Genomic DNA, 26,175 nt, shown 5'->3' with positions numbered 1-26,175 from the left:
TCCTCATATGAGATCATATAAATTGTGGATGTCAAGTACTTCAAGGGTAACTTTAAAAACTTTTGTTGAATATGTAATGGAAATTGAAATAAGATGATCAGAGTATTAAAATTTATGTAGTTTCACTTAACAAACGTCATATTAAACTATCGTAATATATCATATGCTAATCATATTTGATATAAAAATAGATTATTGGTGAGTAATACTTTCTCAATTGAAATGGTTTAACATATAAATGTGACTTTTGAAAATAAGCTAGGATTAGATGCAAGTTGACCCTAGTTTGTTAGGGTGCACTAACACATCGATATCATATATATGGTCGACGATAAACTAAGATTGTAAGAATATAAAAAGTCGTATAATCTTAAAAAAAAATATGATAAGAATAGTTAGATGCGTATAATAATATGTCACAAACCTACATTCTCATAATCTATTTTGTTTATAAAATATGTGTGCACTTTAGCATTAGTTTGATCAATATTTAGTTAAGAGTTTTATAATTTCTAAATGCGCTATTTATATAATTAAAAATAATTTAATAACACCGTAATTGCCACTGTATTTTTCTTAAAAATATAAGAGTTATAGTTGAAACCATTAAGCTCTATAAAAAAAATTCATTTTGTTGGTTAAATACACCTAACCACATTAAACTTTAATTGACATAGAGGAAATAAATGTAACTTTATCCTTATATAAAATATCTGAGGAAATGTAACTTTATCCTTATATAAAATATCTAATGTTATCAGATATTATAATACAAGTAGATTTGGAAATATCTAACAAACTGTTTGCAAGTTCTTGACTTTCTTGACTTCTTATGGTTATAAATTTATATATTTCTTTTCTTGCAAATGAGTACATAACTAATTATATTTTTTTATATTATATAATTATATATCATGAGTTAGTATTCTGGTCACATGTCATTCTCTATATCATCTTATCAATATATTTAAGTTTGAAGTAAAATAGCCTTCATAAACAAGAAATTTTGTCAGCATATTATATACATTTCATCTTCTTGTTCTCTGTCCACTTTAAACCATAAAAGAGAATTTTTCTCACCAACATAAAATATTTTGAAAGATATCCTTTTTTTTTTTATAGATATGAAGACTTAAGAGGTGGATTTGACAAGCATACCTTAGGATCAAAGAATTCAGAAAATATGCCAGGATTCTGATCAAATTGCATTGTTTACTCTGAATTTTCTTTGATCTTAAGCAATGTAATTCTTTGCCAAATAAATATTGTTGACTTGCATTATTAATGGGAAGTGTTCAATTGGTTAAAATGCCCATGTTGTAGGAGTAGTTTTATGTTGGAATCTCAATGACATTAGTTGAACTTTAAATTTTCTTCCTTCTCTCTCAAAAAAATATATTGATTTGCATTAATCATACATTGAATACTCAAAAGAGATCAAGAAATATCATTTCATGTTCTCTTAAACATTAGATAGAATTATATAAAATAGCGATGGTTACTTTCACAGATAATTTTAGCTTTTCCATCTACGACATTAGCGAGTGAAATATTTTCAATAGTTCAAAAAAATGTACGTAAAAAAATGTGATAATTCAGGATGTCTAAATATAATTAACCCATAATATAATAGAAGCAAGATGAAAATATCTTAAACTAAGAGAAATGACTGAAAATTAATTAGAAAAAAAGAGATACTATTTTTAAAATTTTAACTATAATTAACTCAAAAGGTTACTCATACATAAAAAAAAAAGAATTAAAAAAAATATACATATAAAAACCGCATATTTATAGGGGTATACCTATAAATATCACTATTAGAAAGATATATATATTAGATATTTTTTAGAGGGTATACATATACAAATAGTAAAATTAAGCAAGGGTAGGAGGAGTCAACGAAACAAACCATGCATATATACTAAGAATTGAAACAAGTACAACATAAGATAGATAAATAGATATAGATAGATCTAACACAAGCTAGGAACAAACCAACTCTGCGAAGCTTTCTCTACACCCTTGAATTTGTTGAAGGAAACCAAGAGCCGGATAAGATTGTCGGCCAAGTGGTACACCTTGACGACATGCTGACTATCGTAAAAGTCAACGAAGTAGATGCAGTTGGCCTTCACGTTTACGCAGGAGGAAGCCTTCGTGTCGACCGAGTAGGAGTTGTCGTCTCCCACGAACAGAGCTCGATCCTCCAACCCCTCCACCTTGCTCACCGCCGCTTCTTCGTCCAAGAGACACTCGACCTTGTAGACTTCAAAACCTTCGGTCCGTACGTTGGGATAATAGTAGTTCTGGAGTAGGATCCTATTGACTATCAGAAGCTCGTCGTCCGACTCGACCAAGTAGCGTTTGGATTCTCTACTGGTGGAGAAGGATTGATCAGGAGGACCGCCGCCGATCAATGTCAACGTTGCGGTTGGATAACTCGTAGGCCGGTCCCAAACCATTAGCAGTGGAGGAGAGGTATTTAACGCGTAGAGTTGTTGTTTGTGATAAGTAATGTCGCAGATTTGACCGTCCGTCTCACGGACGGGAACCCACGCCGTGTACCCAGGCCTCCAGAAGAGCATCGCCCCGGAGATCGTGGCGGCGGCGACGAAGAAGCGGTGGCCGCGCTGCGGAGTGGGAAGGGCGGAAGAGATGATTTTGGAGATGGTTTGGGGTAAGGATGGGAGGGTCATGATCTTGGATCGAGTGACGGGGTTAAAGAGGGCGACGAGATGGCGGGCTTTGTCGTGGAGAGCGAGGAGGCCATGGGAGGAGGCGCGGCAGTTGCTGTCCATGACCTCCCAGAGGAGGGGGATGTTATCGACGCGGCGGTTTGTTTCGGGGCCGAAGACGCGCGCGGCCTCGAGGATGAGGAGGGGGAGCTGCGCAGGGAGGCCGGGGCGCGGCCGCCGCGGGGCGGCGCGGCGCCACGGGGAGCAGACGGCGCGGAACCGGATGTAGTCGGAGTTCTTCGTGAAGAAGGTGGTGATGAGGGTGAGCAGCTCCGGGGGAAGGTCCGACCAATCCATCCTCCTGCAATTGAGAGAGATCGGGAGAGAGAGAGAGAGAGAGAGAGAGAGAGAGAGAGAGAGAGAGGTTTTTATATATTTTGCGAAGGGTTAGGGTTTGGCTTTGAAGGATTTTTGTTTCAAGGGAAAGTTTCAAATCAGAACCCCAGATTTCTATTAATTATTTTTAATTAATAACCCCTCTTGATGGTTTATCTTGATTTAAGTAACTCTAACCATTTTCAAGGGCTTGTATTAGAATTTTTTTAAGAATATTTTAGTTATTAAATTAGTAGAGTTATATAGATTATAAATCTGGGTTTAATGTTGCATTAAAATTATTGAGAAAAAAAATAGTCTTCTTACAAAATTTTCAAAGACAGAGGGCGCTAATTAGAACATTATAATAAAGATAGATTGCAGATGGTATGCATTAGTTCTTCGCAATCTCTAAACAGGTATTTAATGACGCACGCGGTGTTGTTAACATATAATCTCATCCCTAAAATACAGTTAATTTTATTCATAAAACATGTGGATTGCCCGATAAACATAGTTAGTCCATGTTAATTAATGTAATTGTAGAGTTAGATTTTATAATTTTAAATGTGATATTACCATAATTACAAAATAAATGAATTATTTGAAAATATCATAATTATCACCATATTTTTCTTAAATATAGTAATTACAATTGAAAAATAATTTGGCTCTTCAAAATTACCATTTTGTTGGTTAAAACTTAACTGAGATAGTGAAAATATAATTTTATATATATATATATATATATATATCAAAAGAATAATTAAGCAGTTATTAATTGCACAACAACTGGATTTAGAATTATCCAACTCTTATTGAGCTTTGACTTTGATTACTTCTTGGTTGTCTAATGTCACTAGAGTTGACAGGGGAACATAGATTTATATATCTCTTTTCTTGCGTGTAAGTAATTATGTTTCTCTTCATTTATCTTACGATGGTATTAAGTCATTAGGGTTGTTGATAAGATTGAATTTGTCACAATTATATTTCTCTTAATTATGATATAATTAAGATATATATATCAATCTAAAGTAGTTGTATTAGGGATATTTACATTTAGATCCCTGAACTGCTGCATATTTTTTTCATGATAAATTTGATCGGTTTAATTGCAGAAAATCTTTGAAATAACCCATTTTTGTTGGTTATCTATTACATCTTTTTAATTAAATAATAATAATATGTGAGTATCAAGTGATTAATTCTAGACTCGTTGTAGAATATGTGATCTAAAAAAAGATGAGGGGTATATATGGGTGAAAACGGATCGAATAGTGCTCAACCATATCCGTATTATTGATTAAAATTTAAAATCATATCCTAACTAAACGGATATGAATTATTTTCGGATAAAGAATCGGATCTTAAACGGATATTGATTAAAATTAAAATAATTATAATATTTTATTTAAATATAATTAACACAAAATTATTAAGAGTTTTACAACAAATAATTTTTTTGTATGTCAAATATATAAAATTAGAGAAATTAATCTCTATAAATAATATATAATGTATTATTAGTAATAATATTAATACTTACTATTTAAATAAGCAAACTAAAAACTGTAAATCATTTAAAAAAATATACGGGTAAACGGATATCCGATATCCGTATTCGAATCCGAAAAATTTATCCGACCCGTATCCGAATCCGTATCCGAATTTTTTTCAAAAGTTCTATCCATATCCGAATCTGAATCCGATCCGAGTCGGGTCGGATAGGGTAACTCCGACCCGTTTTCACCCGTAGGGGTATATGTGAAAATATAGAATAATTGTAGGGCTTTAGTGTAATTATCGATCATGTGCTTAGTTTAGGCTGGGTTTCAACTCACATCCATACTTGATAATCTAGCATAATATTAGTTTATTATTTAATATCTTTTTGCCACTTATTCTACCAAAAACAGCGTAACCTCTTTTTTTAGTGTTTATTTGCTTAAAAAATAAGGAAAAAAGTACTTAGTATTTAGAATCTCTCTATTCTTAATGTTTGGTTGCAATAAATAAATTAAAAAAATAATTTTCTCTTGGACTTCCTTTCTTAAGATAAGAGAGTTATTTTATTTGGTCGTATTATATACTTAGAAGGATAAAAAAGACTTTTGAATATAACGAAAATAAGCTGCTTAAAACACATATTATAGCTTAAAATATGAAACTTAAATTATATATTCTACATATTTTGTAATTCAGACTCCCGTCTTTGAGGATTTTGTATCATAATTTTTTATTTTTTTTGTATCATAATTTTTTATTTTTTTCCTATAATATTCCTCCCTATTACAAAAATTATACCGTATGTCGGATAAGCCTCTGTATTTGGGTCCGGCACACTCAGGCCTTCCGAGCTCAGAGATGTGGTGTATTTAATACTGGGTTAATTTAGAGGATACTAGAAAAAATATTATGTTATAGATAATTAAAATATTATGTTATTGTGGGAATATTTTAGTAACTTGGTCGACGTTAGTTAGGTGATTTATTTAAGGGTGATATACACATGATATACTACTTGTAACTTATTACCTTCCATGGCTTACCAACTTAAAGAAACTAAAACGGAAGAGTTGTATCAAACTACACATGATCTATGTGTGACTCCATGGCCCTAAGAACATCACTCTTCCCGATAGGATCTTCGAGGCTAGAGATCCGGTGAGACTCGCCGGAATCCGAGAAGCCACGCCTGCTTTGCCGAGGAGGAAACCATAGAGACATTTAATGGCTTCTTCAGCTTATCACCAATTTTTTGCTTCATCTCCTGAGCCCATGAGCTATCCCCAGGTAGATCATGAGATGGTTTCATCTCTTCAAATCTTTCAACCCATGAACCTATCTCATGCATGCATGATGTATCTTTAAAACATTGGAGAAGAGGAGTATATATTTCTATACATGATAATAGAACGTAGTGGAGGACCCATCATGGATGCAGCTTGCCATGCATGCAGATATATATACGTTTCGACTTTGATTCCAAGTCACAGTTGCAGTAGATATTACTCTCTCTCTCTCTCTCTCTATATATATATACACATAGATATCCCTAAACTTGTCATCGAAGTAGTAGGATATGAACCACGTACAAAAATTAATTCTGGAAGAATAGGGTTCTTGCTATGCATGGCAGAATTAAAGGTGGGTCAGGAATAAGATCTGGATTATTCTATGTACTTTGATAAGATTATAATCAAGATTGCATGGATATCTCAAATTTATACTACTCCTAAGAATCCCAATAAACGATTAGTATTAGATACGTTATATATACGCATGTAGACATAAATATATACATAAATATTAAAACCAATACCTATCTAAAACTTTTACGAATAATTACGTGTTATTAAAAATGTGGCAAGATTAATTTTTGAAGATCTGAGAACCCTTTTTTACTCTTATTTAGAGGAAAAGAAAGAGGGAGAAGTTGAGCAATGGAATTTTAATTTTAAACATTTTCTTTCCACACCATCAGGGGTGAGAGATTGAGAAATAAACAATAGTTCAAATGAGTCAACTGTGTTTAGCTCTTATTTTATGCTTCTAATAATCTTAGATTGAGGCTTTTCATTTGTGAATTGGCTCCAAAGTTTATTAACTCAATGTGCATTGATTGGATCTAATCAAGAGAAGTCATGGGCTCACTAAAAAGCTCTTGATGGGCTTCTTAGTTGATGAAAGCATTAAAATGGGCCCTTTTAGGAAGTTAGATCTCTCTACTTCTTGAGATGTTTGATATATAACTAGACAATTGCCATTTCACTAGATAGATATATTGGACTTTATATGAATAATTACAACCTAAAGTCAAAAGATTCAAATCCACTATCATACATCAATTTTTTTTCTCATTACATGTGACTATGTGAGACTAAATAACAATAACCTATAAATGGAGTTTGTTAGTTTGGAAGCTACATAGTTAATATGAAACTTGATCTTTAATACCAACTCCTAATTCCACTGGAATTCAAATAAGCTTTTAGATAATGAAAAAAAAAAAAATTCGCCGTTCGACCTTAGTTCAACCCCTTCGGATCTATCTATTGTTTAAAATATAAATTCTCTAGAAATTTTCGTCGAAGTTCATCTTTTAGGCTCATTAAAATGTTTTAAGCCCAGAAGTAAGGAGGAGGGTGTTCGAACGCGAAACATAAAATCATCGTTCTCTAAAAACATTAACTTTGATGTTGTTCTTTTTCCTCTCTCTCTTTCTCTCTCTCTCTCTCTTTCTGAGAAGCAAGTTTGATAGTCAATTGATCTACTAAGCTCCATCTCTTAACATCTAAGTAATCCTTCTGCAAATCTCACCTGGCTAGTCCTTCCAGTTAGCATTCAAACTCCCATCTCAGATTCCTAACTTTTCACAAAAGACACCAACATGTACCACTCTACTGGGCCTCTGAGCCAATCATGAACAAGGTGAGATGATCATGGCCATGGATGGGAGACAGAAAGCTACTGCTATTTTTTCCTTTTATAATCAAGGTGTACTCAGAGAGCAGCCAAGTGGTCCCATATGATATCAAATAATGCAATGGCATATCTCAGATGATACCATTGGCATTGTCCTTGAGATGGTATAGAATTGAGGGGAATACATAGCCAATTGGCCATTGTAGAAAGTGGATCCTTTTCTCTCTTTTCTTGTTAGTGGAGGTGATGCTACAACTGCATACCAATGACAGATTGGTGGTGGGAATAGCATTATACCCAGCATTCTAACACTCCATCTTTATATCCTTCCCACTTTCTAGAGAGTGCTAGAGAGATCCTGATATCATTTAGTGTTTTATTTGACAAGGAAAGAAGGTTCCTATCTGACCCCAGATCAACAGTGAGACAGGGGAGACAAAGTCCAAGGCATTTCTTGCCATCTTGGAAGTGTATGTATAGAAAGGAAAGGAATAGACATGTACACAGTGGCATTGAGGATTTGAGGTATATATATAAGTCATCAAAATATCCTTCTGTGGCTAGCTTTTCAGGGATGATTAACCCCATTACTCAATCCAAATATGAACTCTTAAGTGCCTCCTATATCAAAGATGGCTTTCACTCATCCCAACTCTTTAATATATATACACTAAAAGAAAATCACCCCTACGTAAGTTCTTCGGCGACTAGTTATTTAATATAGTATCAAACCAAAAAATATTTAAAAGTCACAGTTTTAAAACACATTAGCCCACTTTTAAGTAGGCCACATATTATATTATCTATCATCTGTCTACGTATGGTATCACAGGCTACGTACATGTGATTAAGCATGTGTGTGTATGTATATAATCTTTCTACTTGGTCTACTATACCTATCAAAGGCAGAGGAATTTTACTTTTACATGGAAGCAGCCTAGAAGGTAGTCTCTTTTTGTTAGTGTAATGACATCCTAAACTTGTGTAGCATAATAAATTAAGATATGATGCTATGCAGGTTCCCACCAACTGGAATATGCATCTAATCTATCTAGCCTTTTCTGTTAATATATGTGGGTCAGGATTCTATTCTCAAAACTAGAATAAAAGATAGGTAGGTAGAGTTATTATCAGACAACTTGCTTGTTGGTTGCATATCCCAATGCAGCCATCAATGTACTGTGTCATTTTTGTACAACAATTTTGTCAGTTTTCTTTTGCCTTCTTCCCCCCTTTTTTCCAGTATCATGTGAGAAAAAGTGAGACATGCTTGAACAATCTTGTAGTTAGAGGTTGAAAGGAGGAATGAGTACAGTCTGATTCCTTTTAATTAGTTTCCTTTAGTCACTTATTTATTGTTTTAATATGCTAATTTGTAATCTTTAGCCCTATTTATTATTATGGTGATATCAAGTGAGCACTAGGGTTAGCATTTTTTTGGTGGGGGATTTGAAAATGGTAGAGCATTCCCCTAGAACCAGTAATGAGACCCAACCACAAGTGGCATTCAAAGGAATCACTATGAATGCCACTGAACAGAGCCAACTTTCCTCTCCAAGTCTCTTTGCATTATATACACTAAATGAAAAAAAAAGGAAGAATTTACTTTTAACTATTTAGTTTTGTGGCAGAAAAGTACACTCTCTAATGCTCTATAATATATAGGATAATCTTTTGAAAGAAGTGAGAACTTAACGATATCCCAGTTAAACTAGTGTCATTAAAATTCGAACATAAAAAAAATACTCAGCCTCTTTAACCATCTAAGCATGATCCTTTGAGCTAAAAGATATTGAACAATGTTTATATAGAAACATACAAGTATCATGCCTTAATGGTCATTAAAGCCGCCATGATAATATCATTTCCAAATAATTTCTCAAAGAGAGTAGATGCCAACACCCTTTGGTAAGAGATATTTTTGCAATGTCTCTGTCACAAGAATCTTCTAATGCCATAAAAACCTTCCTCAAACTCAATCCTCTACTTCCTTCCATGGAGTTTAATATAGTAAGTCAGTTTCAGTCAAACAGTCATCCTGGGCATTTTATTTCAGACAGCTCTCTGTCCTTTCTATAAGCTGTGAAGCAAAACTAAAAATAAACAAATAGTGGGACTGCAGTGGCATTAAAAGGTCACCCTCCTACATAACTCTAAGTATGCAAGACATACAGTAAACTAAAAGCCCACTACACTCGAGACAATCAAAAAGTTATAGTGCTTGTCTTCATTATTAGCACAGGGATAAAATTTAAACTACTGCATCTTGATAGTTGAGTCCTATGAAGATAAATTTTAGAGGACCTGCAAGATGTTTCTTTGATTTGTAGCTTTGAAGCGCGTTAAATTAAGTTTTAAAGCTCTAGATGATTCAAACTAGGATAGAGGTACAAGGAGAAAATATCAAAAATAGATCCTCAAGCAGGGATTGTTTCATATAGTTCACAAAGGCCAAGCTTATGTACAGTGCATTCAAGTACTATATATGCAGTACATTTTCACATGTTTGAATGCTTATGAACAGGTTAGGAGTGTGTGAATGTTGTCATTATCAAATTAAAGATAAAAACTGAAGAATGTAGAAATGACATGCAGGTGAAACTAGCAGTATGAGATTATTTTGTAGAATGCATGTAGGCAAATTAGGAGAGACATTTTGCTCTCTTTTCATCTACATGTTCTTCATCACTGGAAGAAAAGAAAATATTTACCATAATTCTTTTAGAATTCGAGTAATTTGCTCATTATCGTTCATCGAACTTCTTGAGAACCACTTAAACAGAAATGCTTGTGAGGAAGTAATGAACTTTCATTTTAATGCCTAGTAGTTTAAGATTAGAAACACTTTCACTTTCCTATGTGATATCTGAGTTTGTCCAAGTGGACATTAGTTTAATCCCTTCAAGGTATATTGGGGTTATTGCCACTTTGCCAGTGCAATTATGAAAATTGAGCTTGATAAAGTTCAATCAGTTTGGAGAGATTTAATTCAAATTTTTTTACTAGTCGATTTAGGTTTACTCGTGCGATTTTAAGTCATATTTGTTAGGGAAAATGGATTAAAAGCATGTGATTTGTTCAGCTTGAGGAGCTTTAGATGATTATTTAGCTAGACCTAATGAGATTTACTTAATATTCTAGTCACAGAGAAGAGTTTAAAACAGAACAGCTAGTTGCCATCTTGGGCAGTTCACAGAGCAGCTCTACAAGGAAAAGCAACCTTTGACTTTGTAATTTGTCTACGCTGTTTAATATATTAGCAGTCTGACATTCTTGGAGGAAGAAGAGTTAGAATATTTTTCCCACCTAAGAACAGAATTTTGAGCACTCTTCTAGTCTCCTTTGCTTCTGGAGCCCTTAATAGGCAAAAAAATCATAGACCCATTTGAGATCTTTTATCACAAATCCAATTATCCTACAAAGATAACTAAACATACCCAATTAAAGCTCTAATTAAGATGGAGTTAAACTAGCAAAAAAGAAAGAGAGAGAGAGAAACTAACAGTTTAAGAGCAACTTGCATTTAAAGTTGTTCACTAAGAATTGAAGTTAGAAACGGTTGCAAGTTTCCACTTCTTAACTCCACCATATACACATCCAAAGCTACAAAGTTTATATCCAAAAGACTCACATTCCACCACAACATAGCAGAGTATCAGCTGACACATACCATGCATTCATATCATACTTGTAGTCTACTACCAAACAAGGTTAGGAAAAAACTACACTATTTATATAGCATGAAACAAAGGAGATGAGAGAAGAACAAGGAAAGAAACCTGCATGGCATCCTCTAATGGTGACTCTGATTCCTCACATGATCTTGCAAGCATTGGCATTCTCTTCGCTGAAAAGGTAATAGGAGCCCGGCGAGGCCGACACCGGCGGCACTGTTGAATAGTAGTAGCTGCTCTGCTGCACCGGCGTCGGGTGGTAGGCGCCGCCGTAGCTCATGCTCGGCTGCACAGCGCTGTAGCTCACAACGTAGGATGGAATCTGGATATTGGAGTACGAAGGATAGTTGAATGCTGGGAAGTTAGTAGCGGCGGCGCCGCCGCCGACTCCCATAGGTTTAATGCCCATTTCATCTGGGGCTAGTTCGACTCCGCCTCCGTTACCATTAGTGCCGTTTTCCTTGTTGCCTTTCTTCCCCTTCTTCTTACCGCCGCCGCCGCCGCCTGCGGCTGCGGCGGCGGGTTTGTCTCCGCCTTCAGGCTTCGCTTGCGGGGGAGGCGAGCTGCCGTTGCTGTTGCTGTTGCCGTTGCCGTTGCCATCTTTTTTGTTGGGCTTAGGAGACTGTGACTCTTTGCCGCCGTTCTTGGGAGGTTCTTCGCCACCGGGCTTTTCGGATTCGTCTGCGGATTCGTCGCCGCCGCAGGAGCTGGATTGGTGGTTGTCGGGGTTCTCCGGCGGCGCCTCGTTGGGATTGCCGCCGCCGCCGCCGGCGGTGTCGCTCTTGTTCTTGTTCTTACTCTTGCTCTTCTTCTTCTTCCCTCCACCACCACCGCCGCCGCCGCCGCTGGGATTAGCCTCCGGCCAGAGCTCGGCGTGCTTCCCGGTCTTGAGGAGCTTCTTGACGAGGGCGTCGCCCTCGACGTTGCCGGTGACGACCACCTTCTGCTGCTGGAGGTCGATGGTGATCTTATACACCCCTTCCATGATTGGGCCAAGATCAGATTTTGATGCAAAAAGAAAAAGAAAAAATCGAAAGATTACTAAGAGAAACAGAGGAGACCCAAGTGAAAAATATCTGGCATCTTTGGGCTTTCTAAGCTACCTTCTATGCTATGGAGGACCTTCTTCACCTTCTTCTTGCAGCCTTCGCAATGGATGGAAACCTTCAAAACCCAAGTCTGGACAAAGAACCAAGAAGACCCAAATCCCATTAACCATCAATCTATTACTCAAACAGTCCTTAGAGTAGTAGTTCAGTAGTAATAGTACTACCTGGTATTTTAGTGGTTCTGGTCCTTCTTCAGGAGATGCCATTAGACTGTGTGTGTGTGTGAGAGAGAGAGAGAGAGAGAGAGAGAGAGAGAATAGAAAGGTAGGGAGGAGATAAAAAAAAAACTAATAGAGTGAGGGAGAAGGAGGAGAAGGGGAGAGAATGTGTCTGGGGGTTTTGTTTTGGTGGGTTTGTGAGGGAAGTGAGCAAAGAAATTGCAGCACACGCTTGAGTGAATGATGAAAATTTGATAATGGAAAGGTGGTGAGAGAGAATCTACCCTCTGAGATATGTTGGATGAATCTTAGCCATCCATCTGGCATTCTGAGTGTATAAAAATATTAGGAGCATCAGATTGAGGGAATGAACTATCTTTTCTTCCCTTTCTGGCTTTCCTTTCTGCATTGCACTATTAGTGATACTGTTTTTATTTTAATAAAAATTTAATAATTAGGCTTAAATTTACTTTACTTTCTATTTTCTATAATTTTATTCATAGCACTCTACCCTTATATTGTTATATTCAAACTAAACAATTACTTTTTTAATTATTATATTTTATCAATCTACAAATCGAATTTAAAGATACCCATTAGCGATAAATTTGTAGTTAATTTAATAAGCACTTTAACGCATTTAAATTAATATCAATTAGATTTCAGATAAAACAGATACGATATATATTTAATATGTTAGTTGTATCTTTGTCATCTAAAATTTGATTAGTATTATTTTAGAATCTAATTATCTATAATTTTATCTTTAATAAGTATCTTTAAATTCGACTTGTACATTAGTTAAGTGTGATAAAAAGAGTAACGATTTCAATTTGAATATAACTCTATAAGAGAATAAAGTTTACACAATTAAAATATAAAGTAAAATAAATTTAGGTATAACCATAAAGGGAGGTTCAAATATAGTTTTTTTTTTAATTTAAAGATTTATATAGCGTAGTCCGAATAATAATAGGGTAAATGAGTAAAAGCAACTTAATGAGTATAAGCTTTTTTCACTACTTTTTTTGTCCTAGTGAGTTTATTTTTGCAAAGATAGCAAAGGGGAGAGCATAATAAGGGTATATTAGTTTAAGTAAAAAATAAAATAATAATAATAATAATAACCTAGTGGGAGATGCTTTGTTAGACTTACACTAGAATAGAAAAGGAGGAATTTTGCAAATGTGTCAAATGAGAAAGAAAGGTGATAGTTAACAAAGGAGTGGGTCATTCCAAGTGACCAACTTATCTCATGCAACAGTCAATGAGATTCTTGGTCATCTAAAGTAGGGTGGGGAATAAGTTTAGTTACAACTTAAATAAGTCAATAATTTCTTTCCTGGCACTGGTCCTAGTCTCTCTGCTAGGGTTTTAGGTTCTATTCGAGAAAATGATATCTCTGCTAGGGTTTTAGGTTCTATTCGAGAAAATGATGTCTTTTCTTGCTACCGTCGACGGTATTCTCCTCTCCCCTCTCCTAGTCGGAAAGGAAATAAGGAGTCTTTCTTCCCTCTAAAATGAGAGATCATTTCTCTCCTCTCTTTTTTTTTTTCTTTCGCTTCTCCTCCTTTGTTCTCTTTTTCCCTCCTAGCCGCGGCTCATCTCTTACTTATTCTCCTCATTTAGCTCCCATTTTGCATAATTTTCTTTCTCTTATGCTTTGTTACCTTCTTCTCCCCGTCACTCGACCATTGCTGGTTGTCAAATTTTTTTTAAAAATTTTTCTTGTTTTTCTTTTCTTCCTTTCTTTCTCATTGTTTGTTGTAGTCCAATGCTTGCTATATTTTTCTACACTCTTTAGACTTGATACAATGTGTTATCGTACCGTGGTATTAATATTCGCCAAGTAGTGGGGTTTGTTCAAACTATCTCATTTTTCTGTCTCAAACTTGTAATCATTTGTTTGAAATAAATAAAATCACTTTTTCTCTTTTTGGGGGTTAGACAAAGCGAAGTATTTAATAGAGTTCTCAATATGGTTCAAAATTTTGGTTTCAGTTGATTTTGGTTTCGACATAGCCAAAAAAAAAAAATAGTGATTCGAATAGTGTCAAAATTAGAAATTAGCAATCCTGTTAATGTTGATCTTAATTTTCAAGTTTCAAATGATGGTGTTTATTCCATCTTGGATTAACACTTTATTTGGACGGAGAGAATATGATAGAAATAAAGAGAAGAGAAAATAAGAAAAAAAAACTCAATCTCATTTTATTTTGATGTAATTGAGTAAAGGAAAGAAAAAAAAGTTTATTATATTTGGTTTAAGGAAAAAAGAAGTTTACTATTATACCTTTTATATAATGTATAAACGAGCACAAATTATAATATCCAAAAGCTATAATATTCAACACAAACTATCTAATATTTAATTATTCTCTTTTAAATTTGTAAATAGTTAAACATTAAGTAAATAATATATTAGACATGCAAAAGAGCTCCATAATTAGAGTAAATAAAGAACACTCATTAAGTATTAATATTACTCATCTCCGTTATCGAGCTCTCCTAAACATTTTTTTTACAGGTCGAATACACTTTAAAACTTAAATATAAAACTATGTATATCTTATCATGCGGAATCATTTTTTTTATATAACTTACTTTTCGGTTCAGTAATTTATATATAAAAGTTGTTAACTGAAAAATAAGTTATATGAAAAATTTTCTCTTAAAAACTTAGTAAATTGTTTAGTAATTCTTAAATCTTTATATAAGTTGCTATCAGAAAAATTACCATCTCATCTTAGTAGTTTTATAATTTTTCTAGTATTATATTTAAGTTTTCAGATAAATTAAACAGATAACAAAAGAAAAATATTAAAAGCTAACTTAGTAAAAGTTAAAAATAGGGAATTGTTGAGGAGAATAACTTACATCAAACTTTAGAACAAGGAAGGAAGGACAAGGTAAGTGAGGGATACAATAAATCCTCTGTTTTTTTTTAGTGGAAGGGGAAAATAAAATGATGAATAGTATGTGTGATTTCCCATGATCACATTCACCATTATTGCCAAACTATTCATGACCCAGATTGTACTTTCTTTTCTCTTTGATGAGGAGGAGGAGGAGGAGGAGGAGGAGAACCAATTCCATCATGGATGATGTTAAGTTGCAGATAGGAACCCACAAGTGCCCAATTATTACCCAACCTCTGTTAACATTTAAGATGGAGAAGGAACCCTCTGTAAAAGTTTTCATTTTTAAGTCTGCATCTCTCTCTCTCTCTCTCTCTCTCTCTCTCTCTCTCTCTCTCTCACTCACTTGTAGCTAAATTGAAGCACTCTCTTCCTAGAGGTGAATGCAATCTGGGAAAGCCTGGGTAAATGTGATGGCAGAGCAGAGTATGTGGTTTATTAATTGACTAGCTTTAGAACAGTGGGTGAATAAATGATATTTTATTAACATTTTATTAATCCCCTAAATTGTAATTAAAATGTCAGATTGTTATTCCATTTATATTTTAAATTTGTACCATTGGTCTTCTCTTAAAATATCTCATGCATAGAGATGCTTGGAAGGCTGTTAGGATATAAACTAATATATGAATTATGATTAGTGTTATCCTCACTAATTTTTTTTATCCATGTCATTTATGCCTTTTAATGTTTGGTTCCAATGCTAGAATAGAGGGTATAATTATAACCATGAATAAAGAGTGGGATTGATACTTTTAGAGAAGTGTTAGTATTTGCTTTTTAAAGGTATTTTGATAATTATCTATGTTAAGAGAAAACAAGGTTAAAGCTCCAACTCTCTAATTCCAACTCCAAGATGGAATATCAAAACATAAATAAAAGATCATGTGAGTAATGGTAACCATATTTTGAGTCATATAAAATTTAGGTAGTATTTGCTATAAACTATAAATAAGTGGATCCATAATATATGAGTCTTTTATTCTTTGACAAACACGGAGAGTAATTAGCGAGTTAATACTATGAAAACCCTAGTCTCCGTTCACTTACGGAATAAACCTCCTTATATTGAAATAATAACTAAATACCACTTAGACTTATATTAATTTTTAATTTTCTCGCCTCTAAATTTATACCACTAGATTATTATTAATAATAAATTATATATTTGCTCTCGAGAAGACAACACTTAAATCAACTATCACTTGAGTTTTTAACCAAAGTATATAAAATACATTCAAACTATATCCCAAACTAATAGTGAATTTGCTGACTTATACTATGATGATTTTTAGTGGATTAATTAATTATCAAATATACTGAAAAACTATTAGAAAAATTGTTGTATTAGACAACGAATTTTCAACATTATTTTTGTATAAACCGACTTCAAAGAAAATGATTTATAAACTATAATATAACAAATTTGAGATTAGAAATTTTGAGGAGTTATGGTCTCTATTTTGCAATTATGTGGGCAGTTAGTTGAGGGGAATTACTATATCATTCCATCCTATAAATATTTTCTATATCTTTACAATAATATATTTTATAATCAAAACGGATAAATCGACGCAAAGTTATAATAATCTAAGTTTTTTATTTATATTTTAGCCTATTAAGAAATTGATTTTATTTACAATAAGTTATTGTTTGAAATGATGATTTTAATGTTATACTAGTTTGAAAAATAGTTGGAATATTATTCTAATTGGTAAAAAATTTTACTATAGCAGGCCAAAAACTCCTATCACTCCACTCTCTCTGTCTCTCTCGGTTCATATCAAGTGTATTCTTCTCTCTCAAAATTCAAGATATTGTATTATTTCTCTTAAAATCATACAAAGTAAATTTAGATCTTGAAGGAATCGTTTCGTAACCTATCATTAGTATTAGAGCCAGGCGAACCTCAAACCTCCATTAATGGTGGAAACAAGAAAGATGGCATCAACAAGGAGATAACCCTAACATCCATTCCATCCGTCACCACCACCATTATCTGCACTATATTATATTTTAGTCCTAGTTGCAGTTCGAATTTACGAAGGGCATAAATACAAAAAACGTAAATCAGGGAGTTACGGATCGATTCCACTTAGTTTCATAATTTTATGATTACGGAAGAATATTTGGTAAATATTTTCTCTTGGTTGCGCGTACTGTTTCCTATAATAAATTTAGATCGTAAAAGAATCGTTCCGTAACCTATCAGCGTACTCTCTTCTATCTCTCAAAATTCATGGCATTTGTACTCTCCTCTCTATTTTCTTTGTATTTTATTTTAGTTTTTTTAGGAAAAAAAGATTTTATAAAAACTAATTTTTTCAAATATAAAAGATCAAAAATTATAAAAGATTTACAGAGTAGAACCATATCTAATGGTTCTATTATAATTAGCAAGTCAATCAGCAACACTATTAGCCTCTCTAAATAATATATTTTATAATTTTAATAATTATAAGTAATTAATTTGATGTCTTCATCTATAGTCAACTTTTTATTTTTTTTGTTCTCATTGTAAAAAAAAAATGTCCATATAAATATACTCATAACTTTATCCTCATAGATATGCATGAAAAAATTTCCCTAGTCTAAGAAAAATGTTGGCATTGCATGGCAAAATACCTGCACTACCTATATAAGCCTACATTATATTTAAATATACATACTTATTTATTTGCAATGCATAGTAAAAAGCCCTTACTACTTATATAAGTCTGCATTATACTTAAATATGCAAGAAAATTTATCTACAATGCAAGAAAATATGTTCTAAGTGCATGGCAAAATAGTTCGCACTGCTAATATAAGTTTGCATTACATTTAAATATGTTATTTAATCTGCAATATAAGAAAATATATCCACATTATATGGTAAGAAGTCTGCACTTTAATTTCTCATAAAAATTACACAAGTAAAGATTTATTTTTAATTTTTTAAAAAATAAACTTAAATAAAATAATAATAATAATAATAATAATAATAATAATAATAATAATAATAAGATATTTTGTTTTCGAACCGGGTTATGGGTGTTTAAACTAGTTCAGAGTCTCTGTAAACTCGAAGCAAATAAGGCCTAATAAATAAATGAGAGGAGACAATCTCAAATGACTTAAATACAACCATGAAAGAATGAATCACCACTGAAATTTTTTCACCAATGGATCTTTGCTTTGTTTTGCTGTTAGATAACTTAAAGGCACGCATAGAGTTACTACCTTCAAAAATTAATGAGCATTACCAACACCTCTCCCACCCACCCTGTCACTCTATTATTAATCACTGGAGTCTGGAGGTGCAACAAAAGGAACAATGGAACAATATCCATAGACTTAACCTTTGAGCTCTGTTGTCATATCAAACAAGTACCCCTTAAATAGTAGAGTTGGTTTTTGGAGAGCTTTCCTTTCACTCACTCACTCACTCACTCACTCACTTAACTCTTTTCAGCTTTTCTTAAGGCCAGCCAATGGAAGAACAAGAGGTGACTCCACACCCCTCACTCTCTTTAGCTTTAAAGTGGTAAAATTTTATTAGAGCAGTGAGAGAGATGAGCATCACTAGGATGATCTTGGAGAGTTTGGTACATGGGTATGAATATATATGTTGATCTGGTGGAATGACATCCCCTTCTCATCCCTTGATCTGATGGTGGTCCCTCTATGATCTGTCTCTGTCAGTCTTATGGGTCCTTTGTTTGCATTATGAACAAAGTTTGGTGGTGTAATTAATAAGAAGGTGATCTCATGGTGAAGATAATAGTGGGGTTCAGAAGGTAGCTTCTATGTCTCATTAATGAGGAAGAGAGAAGAATTAGATAAAAATACATATCACATTAGCATGCTTTGGGGGATCAAAGACACAGAAGAAAGGAGCAAATAAAAGTTAAAGGAGCCATGCAACATCATCTGGCCACAAGACACCCTTTGTTTAGCTTTGGAACTTACTTTAATGAAGGATCAAAAAAAGAGAATAGTTTTTGCTATGTCCAATGAAAAAAAGATTGTCTTTTCTCCATCAAATGCAAATTACCAAGCCATGAAAGTTGGCAGCCAAAGAAAGAATCTGAGTGGTGTCCACCATGCAATTTTGTAGGTTATATAGAATGCTGGGGATATAGATTGGTTTGATTCATTTATAAGCATAGGGACTGGATTAGATGCATGTAATGGTGCAGCCAAAGCAAAGTAGGTCCACATAGTACTACTACACTTGCCCTATACCTCAGTAAGTCATAAGAGTAAATTTCTTATGTCATATATAAGTTAATGTATAAGAACCTATTACAGATTTTTTTTTTTGGTACTATCATATGTCTGTACTAAACTAGTAACTGTGGAGATTATATATAAAAAAACAAGCAAGTCCTATATCCACTTGTCTATCTTCATTCTTATCTAATCAAGGATGGAAAGCACTTAAGAGGGCCCATTCTGATGCAAATGGCTGCAGTGACCTTACAAAAATCTACCTGCATAAGCTAATCTAAGAGCAAAGAACAGAGGACTTCACCATCACCATTCTTCAAGTTGAGTTCTGAGCTAAGAGCACTACTTCACTGGCTTTTCCTAGATAACATAAATAAAGAGTGTACCAGAAGCAATTAAGGAGATAGACATGCATGGACCAAGGAGTAAAGCACAAGAAGCCAAGATCAGTACACAGTATAGAGAAACAAAAGCAGCCACCTTTGAACCACTGGTTCAGAAAGTTAGGTTAGGGAAAGAAAGGTGTAGGCCACTATTTTCCAGAAAAAGGGATGGGCTTCCAATGTCAGGGGATCTCTAAGTATCAATCCTTGCAAGTAAACCAAGTATCTCAGTGGAAGTAGCACTTGGCAAGTCAATGTCCCTGTCTGTAAATCTTATGAGCCTTCAGAAACTGGTTGCTTTTTTTTGGATAAAGCACTTATAGTGCATTAGTTAGCTCATGTTGCCTTTCAATTTTGGTTGTAGTCACTACCCATGATAAATTGTTCCCAAACATATGCAGTTATATTTTATATCCCATTATTTTGCCAATGTGGTGATGTTATCCACAGATGCATCAACTTTGTCAGTCACATTTGTCCTCCAAAGAATGTAGTTACCTGTCGAAAAACAAACACACAGTCATTGATCACCTATATAGCTTATATTTTTGGTATAAGAACATTGTTCATGATAATATGAAACATCTACTCATACAGTAAATGCAATAGCAGCATTAAATGTTGCTTAGAGTGAGTGACCAGTATTAGTGGAACTTATAGTGTTGTGCATCAACATATGCCTATGGTACCATGGTTAAGCATACAGCATCACAGTTCAAGGTAAGATGGAATGCATCACTTTTTTATTTCTGAAGCCTCTGGCAACCTAATCAAGACACTGTGATTACCTGAAGCCTCTAAAGATAGACTCAGACAGCCCCATTCAGTCAATATGATGAAATTTAAAAGTTTAAAGTGCATGCCACTGTCCTGCTTTTCAGCATCACGTTGCTCGATCAATTCAGAAACAAGGAAACACAACAGCATTAGGCTAACACAAGTAGAATGATTTGCCAGTGAAGCAAATAAGGCTTCAAATACAATTCTGGCGTAGAAGGTTGTAACAAAGTTTGACTATTTGCTGCACTAACAGTTTAAACTTGAAAGTCCACCCAAGGCATTTTTACAGGTCAACATTATTGGGAGAGAGAATATAAGCGTGCAACAAACATCTACATGCATACAGTTTTGGCATTAAAATTTAACAAGATACAAGGTAATAGTTCATTGACAATGCACTACTAGAAGAAACTGGCACACTAAATCCAGTATAATGATGCTGCTTGCATCACTAAATCCAGTATCATGCATGTGCAACATTATGAAGAAGACTCCACACCAGAACCATCTGAAGGTGTTTTCGCCTTTCCATTGTCAGAAGGCCCTCTTGCTTCTTCCTCACCATCCTCTTTTTCGTCACCTTTGCTTTTCTCAGTATTTTCAGGAATATCCTGCATCTGAAAGTGACAGAAAATCTTATGTTCAAGCTAAAACTATGGAAGATCTCTAAGAGTTATATTAATCATAAATGCACCCTTGATGACTTGAACACATGCCTCATGTATAGTATGATTTGACATAGCAGCAGGACTTTATTAATTATACGGACAATACTGTCAATCGAGTATGGAGCAGAATTACAGCTTTCCTGCAATTTAAAATATTTTCGGTATATGCCAACTCCGTCTACAACATTATAAACAACTCATCATGTTACTATCTATTAACACAACTACTCAATTCTAATTCCAGATACAGTTTCAGGGGTAAAGCATTAAGTGCCATCTGATACTATCTAAAAATAATATAAACACCTTGCTTTTGCCAATGTTAATTCCTCATGATGAGGAAAGAGGCGTTATCCTCCACCTTCTTAACTCTGTTTTCTGGAGTGCATCATACATTCACCTATCTTACACAAAAAATATTGGCATAGGGAATGCAGGACTAATGAAGTTATGATATCACAAAAATATTCAAATGGTTCTTTGAGTATTCCATTTTTGTTGACTTTATTTATTCAAGGTAAGTTGTCATTATCTGGATAACTTGAATAGCATCAACTGATCAAAAGAAACCTAACATAAAAGCACAGATCAAGGTGGAAAGAGCATGCATTATTATTATTTTTTTTTTAAAAAAGAAGGATTTTATAAACTAACTTCCACGGTTATAAAAAACTCTGTTAGAATCGGAGGCCAATAACTATAGAAGATCAAAAGAAAAACCTCCATCCCAGGTATAATCATAGCCACTGATTCTACTAAAATTAGCAAGCCAATCAGCAGGACGATTAGCTTCTCTAAAAATATAATTAACTTTATATTTTTTATAATTACAAGTTAGGAATTTGATGTCAAACACAATAGCCTCCACTGACCACGTAGGCTTAGTTGCATCATTCAAAATGTTGACTAGAAGAAGAGAGTCTAATTCGATGATAACTCTTTGACAGTCTTTACCCCTTAGGAATAGAAAGCATTATTGTCATTTCAAATGTTGTGGTAGGAACAATTACCATCTATTGCTTAACATTCTATGGAAGATATTATAAAAATAAGGGCAACTTCTACATTACGCTTATGTGGTTTCACTCGATTTTAGCTTACCTTTTTGTACTTCAATTCTTCAAACCTATTATAATTTTATCTTAAACTAATAATATTTCATTGACAACAATATTTCCTGCCATAAATAAACTACAATTGACCAAACTACCCCTGATATCTTCAAATTAGACTATTTTTGTGGGGGTAAGTACTTTTACATCCCAGTTAACGGGACCACTGGGGGTTTAAGTATTTAAGTTTGAAGTACATGGGGATAAATTAAAATTAGGCTAAACCATAGAGGGGTTAAATTATAGTATCCAGTACAAATAAATTTAACTCTCATTCTACATCATTATATCACCACAAATCACTGGATATACTGTTACAGAGACGATTAAAAGAAAGGGCATGATAAATTACCCCTAGGCTTTTCAGACTTGTTGTGACATCCCCTTGTTGCTTTTGAAGGGTAGTCCTCAGTTCTCCAAAGTCCTAAAGCAAGATGCGACCAAATTCAATGATATAGATACAAAAGAAAAAAGACGGAATATTTTGCAAGTCTTACCAATCTCAGTTGTTCCAGTTCAGCATTGAGTGTCTTCTTTAGATCTGTTAGTTCCTGTATGTAAAAGAGAAAAGTACTGATAAATTAGTGAATAACATAAATGCATATAATCAGTGTACACTCATTGGATAAAGAAGTTGGCATAGAAATTTCTTTTTTTTTCTTTTGGGTGCTTGGTTGGAAAAAGGAGAATAAGTGTTGAATAAAAATATAGGATAAGAATGATGTTTGATTGTGATAACTGGGATAAAGGATAAGGATGATTAAATTGCTCTTATTGCCTTTTCCTAGTTTTATGTAAATAAATATTTCCTTTTTCTGGAGAAAGATAGAAAATAGGTTTAAAATTATATACAAATTATAATTTTATTTTATAACTATTATATTATAAATTTATAATCTCATAGTTACTTGTATTATACTTAGCAAAAAAAAAAAACTTAATTCCTGTAATTTACACAATATATGAATACCATCACAAATAGACATCTTATATCAAAATATTTTCACTACAAACATATTCTAATATATTACTAAGTATAAAGTAGTCAAATTACAAATTTACAATGTGGGTACCTAAATCTAAATTTCAAATGTTGCACAATATGGAGAGTTTAGTAATAGGTATCATGGGCAAATTGGTCAATTTTCTTTTAAGATAAAAGAGCGTGATAACTCATTTTTTCTACCCCAACCAAAACACAGGATAAAAATAACTGAAAAAACAAGGTTTATCCGGGTTTCTATCCCAAGATTCCCAACATTTTAGCACTTGTTTGGCAGCCAATTTCCAAGATAAAAGACACATTTATCACAAATAGACCCCCTTATCCCAAGTTGTCAAATGGGGTCCAAAACTCCGACATATTTCATATTTTTTGGAGAGCAAAGCCCAAACTACAAACTTGGTTGAATGTAACAATAATTTCTAATAAATATTTTCTAGTAATATCTTAGTAAAACCATTAATGTTTTAGCTTTAGTCTGACCAGCATAATCATACAAGGCATCAAAATGACTTCAATTGTGGCCACCTTGCTCTAGATATTTGATTTCCATCTCTTAGATCAAATGGCCAAAGAGAAAGGAAAGATTCACTTCATCTTACCTCTTCACCATCACTCGCAACTTCTCTTCTCCAGGTAGTCAATCTTCAATGTACTTAATCTACAACTTGCTCTAGATATTTGCCTTCATGGTTCTTAGTTAAGAATTCTTTTCCGATTTTAATGTCACCACTTAAAAAATAATATCGGCAGGAATAAGCACTGCCACACCTCATTTTGGGCATGCCTACTAAATTACTTGATAATATAAGATAAAACTAACCTCCAGTGTAACCTATCACGAAATAAGGACTCAGTTGATACCGTTAACCTACCAGAAAATAGTTTCCTCTATAAAAGATTATAATTACAGAATTTACAACACACATACCTTAAACAACACTTTCAGTTTTAAGAATTTGTGACAATGCGCAACAATTTCACCGATAATTTGTACAAACAAAGTAAGACTACAACACCTAAAACTTATCAATGAGGTGTGCTTCCTCTCCTGTGACTACTGATAACATGACGGTAACTAACATCAAAATGCCAAAGAAAACATCAAGCTTGATTGATACTGACAGAGCAACAGAATTAGTTAACATAAATTTTAGGTACTACACAAAACCATTGACAATATTAGAAGAAAACGACCATTGGGAAAAAGAAAATTTGTATAAAATGATAGCTAATGATACTCACATCTTGGTATGTCTTAACTTGAGTGTCCAACTTTGACCTCCAGCCCTGCAAATCCTGTCACAACACACAACAATCTATCATAGAAGCTCTCTTTTTCTCCCACGTTTGCAACTCTACAGTTAAAGTGCAAAAGACAAAAGAATAAACAAAAATAGCCAGATTTACTTGCTTCAGCCCTCGAATCCTAGTCAATAACTCCGCCTGCGATTCATGCAGCTCCTAACCAAAACGCTAAATCAATAAGAAAAAAAAGATCTTTTTATTTAAAAGAAAACTCTAAATCTCTTCTGTTTTGCTTCTGTAACACACCGCAATATTTTCTCCCACTGGTTGCAGATCCTCCTTCTTCTTCTGTCGTCAGAAAAAGGGCACCAAAATATTATTTTTTACTTTACAGAAAACAAGAGATGAGGAGAGCACAGGCGATATAATCAGGAGATTACAGCCGGAGAGGAGATAGCTACGGCTGCGGCGGCAGAAGTGGTGGCAGGTGATGAAGGCGCAGCTTGATCAGAATCCGCCATGAGATCTCGATCTCGATCTCGACCTCTAGTCTTAGGGTTAGGACTTAGTGCGATCCGGAGTGGAACCGTGGGAGTGGAGAGGGGGTTACAGAGAAAATTTTGAAATGAGACGAGAATTGATGGGAAATGAGCGGCGAGCTAAACAAAATCTCGTATTTTGCGGGTTAACGGGCTCCCATGGCATCCGCAACCGATCCGTTAAGACAGTAGGCAGATCAAGTAATTTATATTCAATTGGATGCCTAATAATTGAATCAAAATTATGTTTAAAGAGTGTTTTTGCCTTCACCATACCTTCTTCTTTTCAATAAACAAGATTAAGTCACAAATACTTTATTAAAAAAATAAAATTACTTTAATCAAGGCTGAATAGAATCATGAATGCCTTAAATGCAACTTATCGGCTTTTATTAAAAATAAAAATATTTCATTCAGTCGATCCATTTCCACTGATTCGATACCGGAGTATATCAACCTCTAAATATTATTTCGAACCATCCGGGGAATCTCAATGTTCCTTTTAACCTTAAATATTCATGATAAAAAATTTTATAATATATATATATATATTTAAATTTAACCTTATTTGTATTCTTCTCTATTGCCTTAAAGGAAAAAAATAATGTTTGGTTATTGAAGGGGTCACCTAAATTCGGCCCAATATCATTCCATTCTAGGTTACCTATTAAAAGAATTTATTTTTCGAAAGGCAACTCATTCAGGTATTTAATAAGGGGAGAGCTTAGTAGGTTATTGGGTCTACAGACACCCTTAGCCCGAATCCGGTTCTCGCTTCACTCTAATCCCTCCTTTATTCTAATTTCTAAACCCAAGATGAGAGAAGAGCGCTCCGACTCGGGCTCCGACTCCTCGCTCGCAAATCCCCGCCCGTGTCTCTAGGGTACGAC

General features: G+C 34.0%; 4 protein-coding genes across 5 annotated transcripts in view; 1 reads left to right on the top strand and 3 right to left on the bottom strand.

Annotated features, from left to right (window-relative positions):
• Window positions 1-1,883: 1,883 nt before the first annotated feature.
• LOC140761531 (F-box protein At2g26160-like) lies at window positions 1,884-3,044 on the bottom strand. The gene has a single exon (XM_073098894.1). It carries the CDS (start codon window positions 3,033-3,035, stop codon window positions 1,977-1,979), a length of 1,059 nt encoding a protein of 352 aa, XP_072954995.1. The 5' UTR covers window positions 3,036-3,044; the 3' UTR covers window positions 1,884-1,976.
• Window positions 3,045-11,141: 8,097 nt separating this feature from the next.
• Window positions 11,142-12,649, bottom strand: LOC140761067 (uncharacterized). Its single transcript, XM_073098245.1, has 3 exons — window positions 12,429-12,649; window positions 12,259-12,334; window positions 11,142-12,133 (listed from the first exon to the last, which is right to left on the bottom strand). Exons 1-3 carry the CDS (start codon window positions 12,468-12,470, stop codon window positions 11,295-11,297), a joined length of 957 nt encoding a protein of 318 aa, XP_072954346.1. The 5' UTR covers window positions 12,471-12,649; the 3' UTR covers window positions 11,142-11,294.
• Window positions 12,650-20,883: 8,234 nt separating this feature from the next.
• LOC140761176 (uncharacterized) lies at window positions 20,884-25,378 on the bottom strand. The gene is made up of 7 exons (XM_073098395.1): window positions 25,187-25,378; window positions 25,053-25,094; window positions 24,909-24,962; window positions 24,744-24,797; window positions 22,993-23,046; window positions 22,848-22,919; window positions 20,884-21,332 (listed from the first exon to the last, which is right to left on the bottom strand). The coding sequence occupies exons 1-7, from the start codon at window positions 25,265-25,267 to the stop codon at window positions 21,195-21,197; spliced, it is 495 nt and encodes a 164-aa protein (XP_072954496.1). The 5' UTR covers window positions 25,268-25,378; the 3' UTR covers window positions 20,884-21,194.
• A 709-nt stretch (window positions 25,379-26,087) lies between these two features.
• The window catches only part of LOC140761798 (ATP-dependent DNA helicase Q-like SIM), a 28,365-nt gene continuing 28,277 nt past the window's right edge, over window positions 26,088-26,175 (top strand). For both annotated transcript variants that reach the window (XR_012104620.1, XM_073099295.1), the window contains exon 1: window positions 26,088-26,168. The gene's annotated coding sequence lies outside the window, so the exon portion shown is untranslated. The remainder of the gene's footprint in view (window positions 26,169-26,175) is intronic.

This window comes from Typha angustifolia, chromosome 6 (assembly GCF_048772165.1).
Source record: "Typha angustifolia cultivar Huaian chromosome 6, ASM4877216v1, whole genome shotgun sequence".
NCBI classification, from domain to species: Eukaryota; Viridiplantae; Streptophyta; class Magnoliopsida; order Poales; family Typhaceae; genus Typha; species Typha angustifolia.
This window is presented reverse-complemented; position numbering and strand designations above follow the sequence as displayed.

Bases quoted from the DNA above. Each gene is read 5' to 3' on its own strand.
- LOC140761531 (XM_073098894.1), bottom strand. From the start codon at position 3,035: ATGGATTGGTCGGACCTTCCCCCGGAGCTGCTCACCCTCATCACCACC.
- LOC140761067 (XM_073098245.1), bottom strand. From the start codon at position 12,470: ATGGCATCTCCTGAAGAAGGACCAGAACCACTAAAATACCAG. The intron at 12,335-12,428 runs GTAGTACTATTA...TTCTTTGTCCAG, and splicing joins CAGAACCACTAAAATACCAG to ACTTGGGTTTTGAAGGTTTC. The intron at 12,134-12,258 runs GTAGCTTAGAAA...CAATCATGGAAG, and splicing joins GGTCCTCCATAGCATAGAAG to GGGTGTATAAGATCACCATC.
- LOC140761176 (XM_073098395.1), bottom strand. From the start codon at position 25,267: ATGGCGGATTCTGATCAAGCTGCGCCTTCATCACCTGCCACCACTTCT. The intron at 24,963-25,052 runs GTGTGTTACAGA...CGTTTTGGTTAG, and splicing joins CAGTGGGAGAAAATATTGCG to GAGCTGCATGAATCGCAGGC. The intron at 22,920-22,992 runs GTAAGACTTGCA...ATCTTGCTTTAG, and splicing joins AACTGGAACAACTGAGATTG to GACTTTGGAGAACTGAGGAC.